This window comes from Prionailurus bengalensis, chromosome A1 (genome assembly GCF_016509475.1).
Source record: "Prionailurus bengalensis isolate Pbe53 chromosome A1, Fcat_Pben_1.1_paternal_pri, whole genome shotgun sequence".
Classification (NCBI taxonomy): Eukaryota; Metazoa; Chordata; class Mammalia; order Carnivora; family Felidae; genus Prionailurus; species Prionailurus bengalensis.
In genome coordinates this window covers 5,829,926-5,844,298 of record NC_057343.1, presented here as the reverse complement: position 1 = coordinate 5,844,298, position 14,373 = coordinate 5,829,926, and the positions used below count along the sequence as shown (strand labels likewise).

Sequence of the window (14,373 nt, the reverse complement as noted above, 5' to 3'; positions counted from 1 at the left end):
ATGGGAAGGTATTCCATGCTCATCGATTGGGAGTATAAATATCGTTAAAATGTCTATACTACCCAAAGCAATCTACACGTTTAGTGCAATCCCTATCAAAATACCAACAGCATTTTCACAGAACTAGAACAAATAATCCTTAAATTTGAGTGGGACTACAAAAGATACCAAATAGCCAAAGCAATCTTGAGAAAAAAGAACGAAACTAGAGGTATCACAATCCCATATTTCAAGATATATTACAAATCTGTAGTAAACAAAACAGTGTGGTGCTGACACAAAAACAGACACATAGATCAAAGGAACAGAATAGAGAACCCAGAAATAAACCCATTATTATATGACCAATTAATCTTCAAGAACATGCAATAGGAAAAAGACATTCTCTTCAACAAATGATGTTGAGAAAACTGGGCAGCTAGATATAAAAGAATGCAACTGGACCACTTTCTTACATCATACACAAAAACAAACTAAAATTTATCATTTTAAGTCTTGTACTTTTCTGAATGTTTTAAGCATAAGTTGAGTGTTAAGGTGAAGGAATATGCAGTTTGTTGTTTAGATATTAAATGAAATATTTTTTTCGTACTTGTTTCTCAGTTACTTTAAAAATCATTTCCCCAATACACCTTTCATGCATACGTCTAGAAGAAAGCTGTTCTCCACTGAGAGAAAGAGCCAAACAATAAGCCAGTTACTCTGGGCTTGAGCTACCTGCTTCTGGGTCCAGGGTGTTAAGGATATGTATTGTTTCAGTTCTTAAAATATACTCAAATCTAGAGAGTGAGAACTCCTTGACGCTTGTAGCAAAGACGTATTTAATTTCTTCCTTTCCTTTGATTTTTATTTCTATTCATAAATCATCTCTTTACCCTTGGCAAAGCTGCCAAGACTGCTAGCAAAGGCAAAGTGTTTACATACAGATCTATTGATTTTCGTCACGCACACGTCACAGAAAAGGTTTTCCACTCTGAGTTTGGCACAGCATGCAGGAAATCTATTTACCAAACCAGTAAAAACAAACCTCCCTACCAAAAAACTATTGGGATCAGGCAGAATACTGGAACTGTGGAACAGAAGTCCTGCAAGTAACTCCATTTGTGCTGAAGTTACCTAGTTTGATTACTTCTGTTATACATACAAAAGTCAAGAGTCTCACATACAGTTGGCCAACAGACACATGAAAAGATACTCAACGTTACTAATCATCAGTGAAACACAAATCAAAACAAGGAGATACCGCCTCAAAACAGTCAGAATGGCTACTATCAAAAATACAGGAAATGACAAGTGTTGGTGAGGATGTGGCGAAAAGAGAACTGCTGAGCACTGTTGGTGGGAATGTAAACTGGTGCAGCCACTGTGGAAAACACTATGCCTCTTTGCACCTCTGTGATCAGGAGCAGCAGTACGTGATCAGAGCAAACACCTCCAATATTTGGAGAACAGGGTCCTTTTCCCTCGGCCAAATTCCCCTAACCTGTATGCGAGATGCTTCAGAAATATGTGCCACTTGGCTGGGAGTACATGATGGGGAGCTTCTTTGCCCACAAAGAACTGAAATTGACCGAAACTAAACACAGTTTAATTTTGCAAGTTACCCCCTGGAATATGCAAGCCTTCAACAGATTCCGGAGTTCAAAAACAATTATAACAGACACATCCTATGAGTGCAATTACTGTCGGGGGCGGGGGGCATTGCTTCCTATTCTGCCATTGTCCTAGAATCCTGTTTTATTTATTTCTGCTCTATTCTTTATTATTTCCTTCCTTTTGGCGAGCTGTGGGCTTGGTTGTTCTTGTTTCTCTAGCTCCCAAGTTGTTAAGTTAGCTCATTTGAGATCTTTTTTTCTTGACGTAAACATTTATTACCATAAACTTCCTTCTTAAAACTGCTTTTGCCACAGCCCATAAGTGTTGATATGTTGTGTTTTCATTTTTGTTTGTCCAGAGACACTTTCCAGTTTCCTCTTTTGTTGTTTCTGAACTTGTTTTGTTGTTGTACCTTCTTTTTAAAGTATAATTAACATAGTGTTATTTAATTTCAAGTGTACAAGATAGTGATTCAACAACTCTATATATTATGCTATCTCACTTCAAGTGTAACTGCCCTCCATCACCATACGATGCTATTACGATATCCTTGATTATATTCATTCACCACGCTTTACCTTTAATCCCAAGACTTATTCATTCAATAACTGGAAGCCTGTACCTTCCACTCCTCTTTACCCATTTCACCAATCCTCTCATCCCCAACCCTCTGACAACCACCAGATTGTTCTCTGTATTTATGGGTCTGTTTCTGTTTGTTTATTCATTTGTTTTTAGATTCCATATGCAAATCAAATCATAGGGTATTTGTCTTTGTCTGATGTGTTTCACTTAGCATAATACCCTCTAGGTCTACCTGTGATGTCATAAATACCAAGATATCATTTTTTACTACGAAAATAATACACACACACACACACACACACACCCCATTATCCATTCATCTACTGATAGACACTTAAGTTGCATCCATGTCCTGTCTACTGTACATAATGCTGCAATAAATAGAGGGGTGCACATATGTTTTTGAAGTAGTGTTTTCTTTTTCTTTGGGTAAATACCCAGTACTGGAATTACTGGATCATACATTATTGCTTTTTAAATTCGAGGGACCTCCATGCTGTTCTCCATAGTGGCTCCATCAATTTACATTCTCAACAATGCACAAGGGTTTCTTTTCCTCCACATCCTCACCAACATTTGTTATTTATTTCTGGCCATTCTGAGATACAAGGTGATGTCTCACTATGGTTTTGATTTGCATTTCTCTGATGATTACTGACGACTAGTGATGTGAGGTAGCCTTTCATGTGTCTATTGGTCTGTAGGAAGTAGAATAAAAAAATTTACAAAAAAATATAGTAAAAATTTTTTAAAAATTTATAAAAACGGAAAATAAAAATAAATTTTTTTCTTATTCTGTATTCAAGATTAAGAGAAGAAAAGGGAAAAAAAACCCAAATAGATGGACCAGTGAACAGAATGAAATCGAAATGAAATTATGTCCAGTTTGCCCTGGAAGCCACACTATAAAGCACTGTGTATCTGCACACTTAGGAGGTGGAGAGACTTGTGGTCCTCTAGGGCTTGGTTGGTGCAGTTGGATGGGGCTTGGTGTAAGGGCTCCATTCTCCACTAGGTGGCTCTGCTTAGCTTACGGGGATGGACCGATGCACGTGTGTGGGAGAGGGGAAAATGGCATTACCCAGCTTCCCAGTCTGGCGCAGGAACACCGCCCTCTCACTGACCAGCAGTCAAGCAACCCTCCTATGTCTCTGTTTTCTGTCCACTCCCTGCTTCTACACTGTCTGCATTCAAGCCATCCTGCCGCGCAGCACCTCCGTCCAGAATTTTATTTCAGACGGGGCTGTTTCCAACCCCCCCACCCCCCCCCACCCCCACTTCTGAGGGCCCTGTGGCTTGGACCTGCTCCAACCCTCTGGGGGAGGGTCTCACTGAGCAATGGCTGGGTGCCGGCTCGCCCCAGCAGAAGTTCGTGCAATTGCACAGAAGAGGTTAAGGGGTTATGGTAAATGACAACGCACAACGGCACCATGTTTGGCCTCATCCCGACATCTTTGTTTCAATGCCAGCAAACGTGGCTGTTCCCTGGGGTCCGCTGGGACTTTTGCCTGTGGGGAGGTCCTCTACCAAATGCCCTCCTAGCAGGGGAACTGCTTCTCCCCACGTAGCCCCCAGACCTCGGACCTCACTGCCTGCTCCCGGGGATTCGCCCTTCCCACCAGAGTACTGCCAGGTATTGAGCTGCGGAATTTCTGACTGCTCTCCCCTGTTTATAGAGCCCTAATGGTATTGAAACCCTCTCCTTTCTCCCTTTCTTGTCCAGTTACTTGTGGCTGTTTCCACTCTTTCCCTCCAGCTACTTTCAGCAGGAGTGCTCTTCCTATACTCTGCCCCCTTTCTCTGTCCTCTCTCTGCAAAAACAGCTCTCTACCCTCCATGGCCTCTCTCCCCCAGTTTACCTCTCCGCACTGTGTACCTGCCAAGTTCTGTGGCTCAAGTTATGCAGATTCTTGTGTTCATCCTCAGATCAATTTTCTAGGAGTGCAAAATGGTTTGGTGCTCATCTAGTTGGATTTCAGGGACGAGAGAAGCAGAGAACTTCCACGCTGCTCCAGCATCCTGGCCCCCCCCTCAGGAAACCTCTATTGACCATCTATAAATCTTCCTTGGAAAAATGTCTATTCAGGTCCAATTTAGTTTAGTTTTGTTGTTGCTGAGTTCTGTAAGTTCTTTGTATATTTTGGATGTTAGGTTCTGATTGGAGATATGATTTGCAAATATCTCCTGTTCAGTAGGATGTCTTTTGTTTTGTGGATGGTTTCCTTTGCTGTGCAAAAGCTTTTCATTTGGGTGTAGTCCAAATAGTTGACTTTTGCTTTTTTCCCCCCTTGTCTGAGGAAACATATCTAGAAAAATGTCCCTAGCGCTGATATCAAAAAGATTACACCTGTGTTTTCTTCCAGGAGCTTTATGGTTTCAGGTCTCACTTTAATCCACTTTATTTTTGTGTATGGTGTAAGAAAGTGGTTCAGTTTCATTCTTCTGTGTATAGCTGTCCAGGTTTCTCAACATCATTTATTGAAAACAGTGTCTTTCCCCCATTTTATGGTCTTGCTTCCTTTGTCATAGATTAATTGACCATATAAGCAGGGGTTTATTTCTGAACTCTCTATTCTTTTCCATTGATCTGCATGTCTATTTTGTGCCATACTGTTTTGGGTACTATAGCTTGTAGTGATCAAAATCTAGGATCGTGATACCTCTAGTTTTGTTCTTTTCTCAAGATTGCTTCGGCTATTTGGTGTCTTTTGTAGTTCCACTCAAATTTAGTATTACGTGTTCTAGTTCTGTAAAAAGTCCTATTGGTATTTCGATAGAGACTGAATGGAATCCATAGATTGCTTTGTGTAATATGGACATTTTAACAATATTAATTCTTCTAATCCATGAGGATGGAATATCTTTCCATTTGTGTCATTTAAAATTTCTTTCATCAATGTTTTACAGTTTTTAGAGTACAGATGTTTCATTTCTTTGGTTAAGTTTATTCCTAGGTATTTTATTCTTTTTGAATAAAATTTTAAGTGGGATGGTTTTCTTAATTTCTTTCTGCTACTTCATTCTTAGTGTATAGAAATACAACAGATCTCTGTGCATTGATTTTATATCCTGTGACCTTAGTGAACTCATTCATGAGTTCTAATAGTTGTTTGGCGGAGTCTAGAATTTTCTATATATACTATCATGCCATCTGCAAACAGTGACGGTTTTACTTCATCCTTACCAATTTGGATGCCTTTTATTTCTTTTTATTGTCTGACTGCTGCAGCTAGGGCTCCCAGTACTACACTGAATAAAAGTGGTAAAAATGAACATCCTTGTCATGTTACTGATCTTTGAGGAAAAGCTCTCAGTTTTTCACCACTGCATATCATGTTAGCTGTGGATTTTTCTTACATGGCCTTAATTATGTTGAGCTGTGTTCCCTCTAAACTCACTTGGTTGAGAGTTTTTATTGCAAATGGATGTTGGATTTTGTCAAGTGCTTTTCTGCATCTACTGAGATGACTGTCTAGTTTTTTATCCTTTGTCTTGTTAATCTGGTGTATCACACTGATCGACAGGCCCTGAGCAATGCAGAGACCAAACCCTGCCCAGAGTGTCCACAGCAGGCAAAGGAGGTCACTGTAGCTGATGGGGCTAAAGGCAAATGTGGCCCAGCCATAACAGTAGGGTGCAGGCAGCCCACACGGGAGATACTTCTGGAACACCTAGTTCTGGTGACCAGGGAACGCTGTGCTGCAGGGCCCCACAGGGCCTCTCTTCTACAAGATCACTACTTCCAAGACCAGGAGACACAGCTGACCTCCCTAATAATACATGGAAACAAACACAGGAAGTTAGACAAAATGAAGAGACCGAAGAATATGTACCAAATGAAAGAACAGGACAAAGTTACAGAAAAAGATCTAAATGAAACTGAAATAAGCAATATGCCCAATAAAAAATTCAAAGTAATGTTTGTAATAAAGACTAGAGCAAAAATAAAAGAAATAAAGACCAAAAATAGAAAAGATCAATGAAATCAGGAGTTTGTTTCTTTGAAAAGATGAACAAAATTGATAAACCTTTAGCCAGATTCATCTAGAAAATGAGAGAGAGAGGACTCAAGTCAATAAAATCAGAAATATAGAATGAGAAATAACAACTGACACCACAGGAATACAAAGGATTATAAGAGACTATAAAAATTATAGGCCAATGAATCAGACAACCTAGAAGAAACTGATAAATTCCTAGAAACATACAATCTTCCAAAACTGAGTAAGAAAGGAAAAGAAAATGTGAACAGATGAATTACTAAGTAATGAAACTGAACTGATAATCAAAACACTCCCAACAAACAAAAGTCCAGGAATAGATAGCTTCACAAGTGAATTCTACCAAACATTTAAATAGGAGTTAATATGTATTCTTCTCACACTTCTAAAAAAGGAAGGAAGACTTCCAAATTCATTCTATAAGGCCAGCATTACCCTGATGCCAAAATCAGATAGACACTACAAAAAAGATAACTACAGGCCAATATCTCTGATAAACATAGATGCAAAAATCTTCAACAAAATATTAGCAAACCAAATGCAACTATGCATTAAAAAAATCATTCATCACAATCAAGTAGGATTTATTCCAGAGATGCATGAGTGGTTTCCCTTTTGATTTCTTTGACCCGTTGGATTATTCAGTAGTGTGTTGTTTAATTTCCACATTATTTGTGATTTTATCCAGTTCTCCTCCTAGTACTGATTTCTAATTAAATATAATTATGATCAGGGAAAAAAATACTTGATATTATTTCAGTCTTCTTAAATTTGTTAAGGCTTGCTTTGTGGCCCAACATGTAATCTATCCTGGAGAATGTTCCATGTGCACTGGAAAAGAATGTGTATTCTGGTGCTGTTGGATGGAATGTTCTGAATATGTCTATAAGGTCCATTTTGTCTATTGTGTTATTGAGGACAGCTGTTGCCTTATCGATTTTCTGTCCAAATGATCTTTCCATTGTTGAAAGTGGGGAATTGAATTCCCTATTATTATATTGCTGTGAATTTCCCCCTTCAGTTTTGTTTATGGTTTAAATATTTAGGTGCTCCAATGTCAGGTGCAAACAAACTTATAATTCTCATATCCTCTTAATAAATTGACCTCCATAATACTATATAGTGACCTTCTTTGTCTCTTATGACTGATTTGGCCTGAACGTTTATTTTATCTAATATTAATATAGCCACTCCTGCTCTCTTTTGGTTACCATTTACTTGTAATATTTTTTTCAATCCCCTTACTTTTGCCTATGTGGCCTGAAAGCTGATGTGAGTCTCTTATCAGTGGCATATTGTTGGATCTTTTTTATTTATCCAGTCACTCTATGTCTGTTGATTGGAGAATTTAATCCATTTACATTTAAAGTAATTACTTACTGGTAAGGACTTACTATAGCCATTTTAATAACATGTATTATTCCCACAGGTCCTAAAGATAAATCACAGCATGCCACATGGGAAAGAGACCAGGGTGGTCAGGAGGAGGAACACAGGAGCTGAGGAGTGCTTAGGCCTTGCCTTTATTGGGGCTTCCATGCAGGGTGAACAGCCCAGGAATGGCTAGTTTAAATGATTTTTTGCAGGCTTTAGACTATAGGGGTGGTTTCTAGTTGCCTGTTACCTGGTTCTGGAATGATTATGGCAAAGGAATAATGCCTCCTGGGGTATATGGGCCAGATAGAGGAGAGAGGCTGTGGATTAGTTTGCAGATCAAAGGCATCCTCCCTGCTGAGATCCTACTATCTGGAAGAACTGACTAGCTCTGGGAGGGGCAGTCTCCACACAGAAAGGTTTTTTGTTAAGATGTTGAAACATCAGCATATACAGAAAATTAAAAATATATACAATACAGAGCCTTACCCAGTCTTAAATCAGTACAGTCCTGATTCTCTCTGATCAGGCAGAGAGAAGAGTGATTTTTCGCAGGGGACTAGAATGGCACAACTGTCTTACACACAATGTCTAGAAGTTAAGTAAAGTTGTATTGCTAGGTAACATAAGGTTGAACCACGCTTGCATTCCTGAGATAAAACTTATTTGATCAAAATATTTACTTGGTTGACTGTTTATAGAATATACTATTGAATTAAGTTAGCTGATACTATATTTAGGTTTTACGTACTTATACTGATTGAGTAGTTCTAGACTCCTATGACTGCATCCACACCTGCATCTCGAGGTTTTTGTGGAGGAGAAGGAAAACTGAAAGTTACACGTGGTACTCAATACTGACAAACTAAAAGATTCCTATGTAAATACTCTTTATTTCTATTTATTTGCAGGTCAGTGTGGTCCTGGTTTGTCCACACTTCTGGCTGGGTTTCTTCATAGTCCCTATTGTGTGCCTGATTCTAAATCTACTATGGACATCGTAAGTTGAAAATTAAGGTAGTAACCAAAAAAATATACTGTCATGGTTAATTCTCCTTTTCCAATTATGTGGTGTTCAAATTAAGTTGAATTTGAAAATTTGCCACTTCATGAATATTAATAGTCATGGGACTTTTAGAAGTAAATGTCTTCTGCCTTTCACCACCGTAGATTTCCCAGCAACCAATTTGGGGGGAAAAAAAGATGTTATCAAAATACATGAGAGGTAAATTTGGTAGTGAACTACCTAGTTCATGATCTTTCCTGAAAGGTCATCCACTTACTCTTTAGAAGTGGGACTTCTATCCATTTTAGAGGAACCAAAACCTGATACCAGAGGATCACAGATTAAAAACTAATAACAAAATAAGAAACAGGAGAAAGATGTTCAAATTAGAAAGACATTCTTCACTTTTTAAAAACATGGGAAATAAGAATCTATTAAATATAGTTCCCCCAGAATATTTAGGTATTAGATGACAGAAACTCCCCTCCCCCCTTTTTTTCTTACCAAATCCAACAGGAAAAAAAAGCTTTTAACTAAGGTGTTAGAAATCCCTGAAATCCCTAATGTTATAAAGAACCCATGAAATTACAAGCTTTAAAAATCGGAAATAACTTGTACACGATCATTGTACATAATGTGTAACATAAACAACAGGGCTTTACAACATCATAGGGGAGCCTGAGTGGCTCAGTCAGTTGAGCACCTGACTTCAGCTCAGGTCCTGATCTCACGGTCCAGTCCGTGGTGTTGAGACCCACATCGGGCTCTGTGCTGACAGCTCAGAGCCTGCAGCCTGCTTCGGATTCTGTGTCTCCCTCTCTGTCTGCCCCTCCCCTGCTCACAGTCTCTCTGTCTCTCTCAAAAATAAATATTAAAAAGTAAATAAACATCATAAATTTCAAACTAAGAAGTTAGAGAAAGAAATATTCTAGAAGGGATAATACTAATTTTGCTTTTTAATGTCCAATCCTTCCTTAATTCCTCTATACATCAGGGCAAATGTAATTATGTATAGACCCCAAAGCAGAGGAGTGAATCTTTCTCAAATCCCCTCCCCCCCCCAAACATATTAGGTTCTTTTTCTCTTTCCGTGTGTTGTGTGTGTGTGTGTGTGTGTGCGCGCGCGCGCGCGCGCGTCGCTTGCGCAAGTGTGGGGGAGGGGGTCTTTTCATTCATTCCACCTTCAGCGAGAACTGTCTTTTAAGAAACTGTTTGAAGAACCCTTTATATCACTATTAACTCATCAACCAAAGTTAGCGATGGGAGGTGGAGAGAAAGCACTTAATACGTTTGTAATATGCATGTTTATTCATTCGATCCTGAAAGCAGGAGGCTTCAGGGCAGAGACAGCCGGTAGTGCTTACTCACGGCAACAGCCACTCTGGTGCCCCCCTGCTGGGGTCATGCCAGGAGAGCTGGATGGACAGCATGAAAGGTGTGTCACAGGGGAGGAAGCCCCAGACTGTGAACCTGGGAGTCTGCAGGAGAACGGCAGCTTGCCTCTCTTGTCTCCTGAGAAAGGAGAGAGGCTTTGCTCCTCAATGGAAGCAAATTCTCCTGGGGAAGAGGAGAAGGATCATGGGTTCCCACTCTTTGGAATGTGAGTAAAGCTGTGCAGGGGTGAGATAAAACCAGTGTCTCCGGGCTCACAAACCCTAGAATGTCTCCATGGCTCCGATCTCATCACATTCTGAAACATAAACGTTCTGCCCTGGCACACAATGTCTTCTCCGCAGTCCCACAGGTACATCTTATCTTCCATTCAGTAGGTTTTGCCGGTTGGGGAGGAAACCATTCTGATGTAATTAATAGTTACATACCCACCTTTGTATTAACAGATCTCAGACTTTAAAAAATAATTATAACAAAAAAAAAAAACCCTGGAAACATACCATTTCCCATTTTGGGGGCGCCTCCAATCTGAGCGCTCCAGGATGTGCTGCCCCAAAGGCATTTATTTACTTAGTACCAAAGTGTTCCTACTAGCAGAGTCGTGGCCAGTAGGGAGACAGAAACCTCAACCGAACTGGATACGTTGAAGACTCCCAACCTAAAATAACCATTTCAGGGGCGCCTGAGTGGCTCAGTCAGTTAAGCACCCGACTCCTGATTTTGACTCAGGTCATGATCTCACAGTTGGTGAGATCGAGCCCCACATCTGCACTGTGCTACCAGTGCAGAGCCTGCTTAGGACACTCTCTCTCCCTCGCGGTCTCTCAAAATAAATAAATAAACATGAAAACATTCTTTAAAATGAGCATTTCACATCTATACCACAGCATCGACTTCCCCAGTGCAATATGTACTGGTCTTGTTTCATTCCATACTTTGTTTTGCTTACAGAATGCAATTTTCTTCACATTGCTTTATTCCATCTCTGAGTATAAATATTTCTTTTTTTTTCAATATATGAAGTTTATTGTCAAATTGGTTTCCATACAACACCCAGTGCTCATCCCAACAGGTGCCCTCCTCAGTGCCCATCACCCACTTTCCCCTCTCCCCACCCCCCATCAACCCTCAGTTTGTTCTCAGTGTTTAAGAGTCTCTTATGCTTTGGCTCTCTCCCACTCTAACCTCTTTTTTTGTTTTCCTTCCCCTCCCCCTGAGTATAAATATTTCTATTAAGTTGGATGAGATTCTTTCTGGAAAGAAAAAAAAAAAAACCTTTCTATAAAGTACTCGATCTAGGGAAATTTTAAACTACTACATTTTAACGTGCAGTATATTTCTCCTAATTATTCCTCACTACATCCTAATCCGCATCCCATCCACAAGTTTTTCAGTTTAACCTCGGAAATAATTACTGAGGAACAAAGTAACCGACTGGGCATTAACTGCTGTCACGTAGATGAAGAATGTGCCACAGGCTGACAGTGCACAAGCGTGTCTTCCGTGCTGGTGTCACTGCGGAACTTGGAGCTTGAGTTTTTGAATCTTTCTGAAAGTGTGTTAACCTTTTTTAAAGGTGTTAAATTCCAGCACGTGGCATTACAAATATCTCAGTATGAGCTCTTCAGCACATCAGCTGCGTTATTTCTGCTCTTTCTTAGCTCACCATTCTTTTCTCCGTTTCAGAACTCAAACTCTTACGGGTAAAAAAACGTCAGAATGAAGTAGTCATCTTTTGCCCTGTGGCATCTGAAAACTTCCTGGATGGTCCTCTCCTATTAGGCAATAAGGGGTAGATTTGGATCTTTAAACACTCCACTTTTATCCTCTTAACCACCAGCACTTTCCTGTTGTATCAAACTTTGCTTAAAACACCTCATTGGGCACATGTATAATATGGATAGTATGTATTTCTTAAAAAGCATAAATTTGGTTTTCTCAAGAATTAATTTCTCAATTAATTCTTCCAAATTGTTTATCTGAGATGGCATCTGTATTTTTTTTTAACGTTTATTTATTTGAGAGAGAGGGTGTGTACGTGCGCATGAGCAGGGGAGGGGAAGAGAGAGGGAATCCTAAGCAGGTTCCACACTCAGCGTGGAGCCCTAAGTGGGGCTCCACCCCACAAACCTGAGCTGAAATCAAGAGTCGGTTGCTCAACTGACTGAGCCACCCGGCACCCCTGAGATGGCATTTTTAAATGAACTGCTATATACTCACAGCACAGCGAAGTTCATCTGTCAAGGTTGCTGTAAAATGCTGCCACTAAAGCCACCGGACTTTTAGGAACAGTTCTTTTGGCTCTGTTTTGCTTTTAACCTCAACATATCTATCTCCTTTACTACTCTACTTATATTTCCTGCTTATAAAATATTCTATGATCCAGAATGATTTAAAAATCTTGGTACAAATGGGGCGCCTGGGTGGCTCACTTGGTTAAGCATCTGACTCTTGATTTCGGCTCCGATCAGGATCTCATGGTCGGTGAGATCGAGCCCTGCACTGGGTTCTGCACCGACAGTGTGGAGCCTGCTTGGGATTCTCTTGCTCCCTTTCTCTGCTGCCCCTCCCCTTGCTCGCTCTCTCTCTCAAAATAAATAAATAAACATTTAAAAAAATCTTTAAAAAATCTTGGTATAATCCTAGGGAGATACTTACATGAAAATTAAGTAAAAATGTGAAATAATTCAAATATACATGTGATTTGGATTTTAAAAGACTGTATACACTACTAAAATACTTTCTTTGAGTTACATAACACTTACACTAAAGTACAAATTTCACAGTCCCTTTGAATTGCAGATTTTCCCACCTCTATTTACCATATTACAGAACAAAACAAAAACAAAAAATGTGGTATGCTAACTTATCTTTACTCAAAGAAAAAAGGGGGGGGGGCCTCAAGTAACTAAAAAGACAACGAAAAATTCAGGATTACTCTTACTTGCCTTTAAAATGCAGCTGGGAACTTGCAGACCACCTTGGCCATACTCAGTTACAGACGAAGATGCTAACATACTGAGAGGATGATTCTAACAGGACCCCTCAGCATCCAGCGCACCCTTCTCTCTCTTTGGAAATCTAGGATCTATGGCTAGATGATGACATCACTGGGGAATCAAGTGACAGAAGCACAGGTTGTAAAAGATCCAAGTTAAGACCTACACTCGACGCCATGGATCACTTTCCAAATAATTTTCAGAGCTGTTAAGTATTCCATTTTAGCCATCCTACAGTTACACATTATCAAGGAAATATTTAGGATCCTTGACATAACTATGGAATTTACTAGACAAAGATTCCCAGGAAAAAGGAGTGACCCATGCGTCTTCATCGTGACTTTCACAAGAATCCACGTAAATGCACGTAGGTGGTCCCGATAGCCAGTTATGTTCCAAATACTCAACTGCACATCTATTTGCATCTAAAGGCACATTTTCTCAAAGAAATGTAAGTAGCAGTATTTTTTTTTTAGTTCAGGCCACGAGTGGCTATTTATTTGATAACATGGATGAAATGAAACTCATTTCCGTGGGGGGAGAAGGGAAACAGTGTCACTGGAAATGAGCTGTATTTCAGCTCCTGAGAAATACTTTGCAGGGTACACAAGTGCTTGAAACTGTTGTCTCCCGGCCTGAAATCTAGGAAGGTAAGGAATGAAGAGAAGTTGCTGGAGAGGGCGGTAAGAGGGGGAGGACCTGAGGAGGCAGGTACACGTGCAGAAACTGGGGGTGTGAGGAAACCAGGGAGCCAGAGGGGGTTGCTTCTGCTTCAGATAAGACTTCAGACCTTGCCCCTTTGGACCTACTACCAGAACCACCATCCCAAGGCTCTCCCTCAGGAGCTGTACAAAGGACCTCGTCGACAGGATCCCAGAGCTAACGTGGTGAACTGCATCCCTGCTGCCCCCGCCCCACCCCCACCCCACCGTGTGGCTTCCTGCTGTGCAGCGAGGAGAAAATGTGGTGGCTTGAAGGGTGCCCTGATTATGTGGGGAGGGCTTTTCTGGACGGCCAAACTGAGCGTTTCTCTATCTGCTTTAGAGCCAGCATGGTTTTGAGTTTGGAAAGGTCCAAATATACTGTAACGAAAACTGATGTGGTTTAGGTGTCATTTTTAATATCTATTTTATATAAAATGTGTGAGATTTCAAATTCAATCTAATGTCAACGTACCAATCTACATTTCAAATGACAGCACTTGATCTCACGGAATTACGATTAGAACAGCTAATACGTATAAAGTGTTTAGAAAATTACCTGCCACATGCCGGTATTTATGTACGGATCTTTTTATTTATCTCTCATGCGTACTTCCTTGATAATTTAGTTCTATTGTTTATTCTACAGAAAAATCATAAGTGACAAATACCATATTTTACTATTTATAATCCATTCCCAGGAGTTAGAAGATGTTTAT

At 40.0% G+C, this 14,373-nt stretch overlaps 1 protein-coding gene across 1 annotated transcript in view; it reads left to right on the top strand.

The window, feature by feature from the left end:
* LOC122480745 (phospholipid-transporting ATPase IB-like) overlaps positions 1-14,373 on the top strand; it is a 182,842-nt gene that overhangs the window by 153,277 nt on the left and 15,192 nt on the right. The window contains exon 31 of the mRNA XM_043575520.1: positions 8,468-8,556. Within this exon, the coding sequence (XP_043431455.1) occupies positions 8,468-8,556 (89 nt within the window). The remainder of the gene's footprint in view (positions 1-8,467; positions 8,557-14,373) is intronic.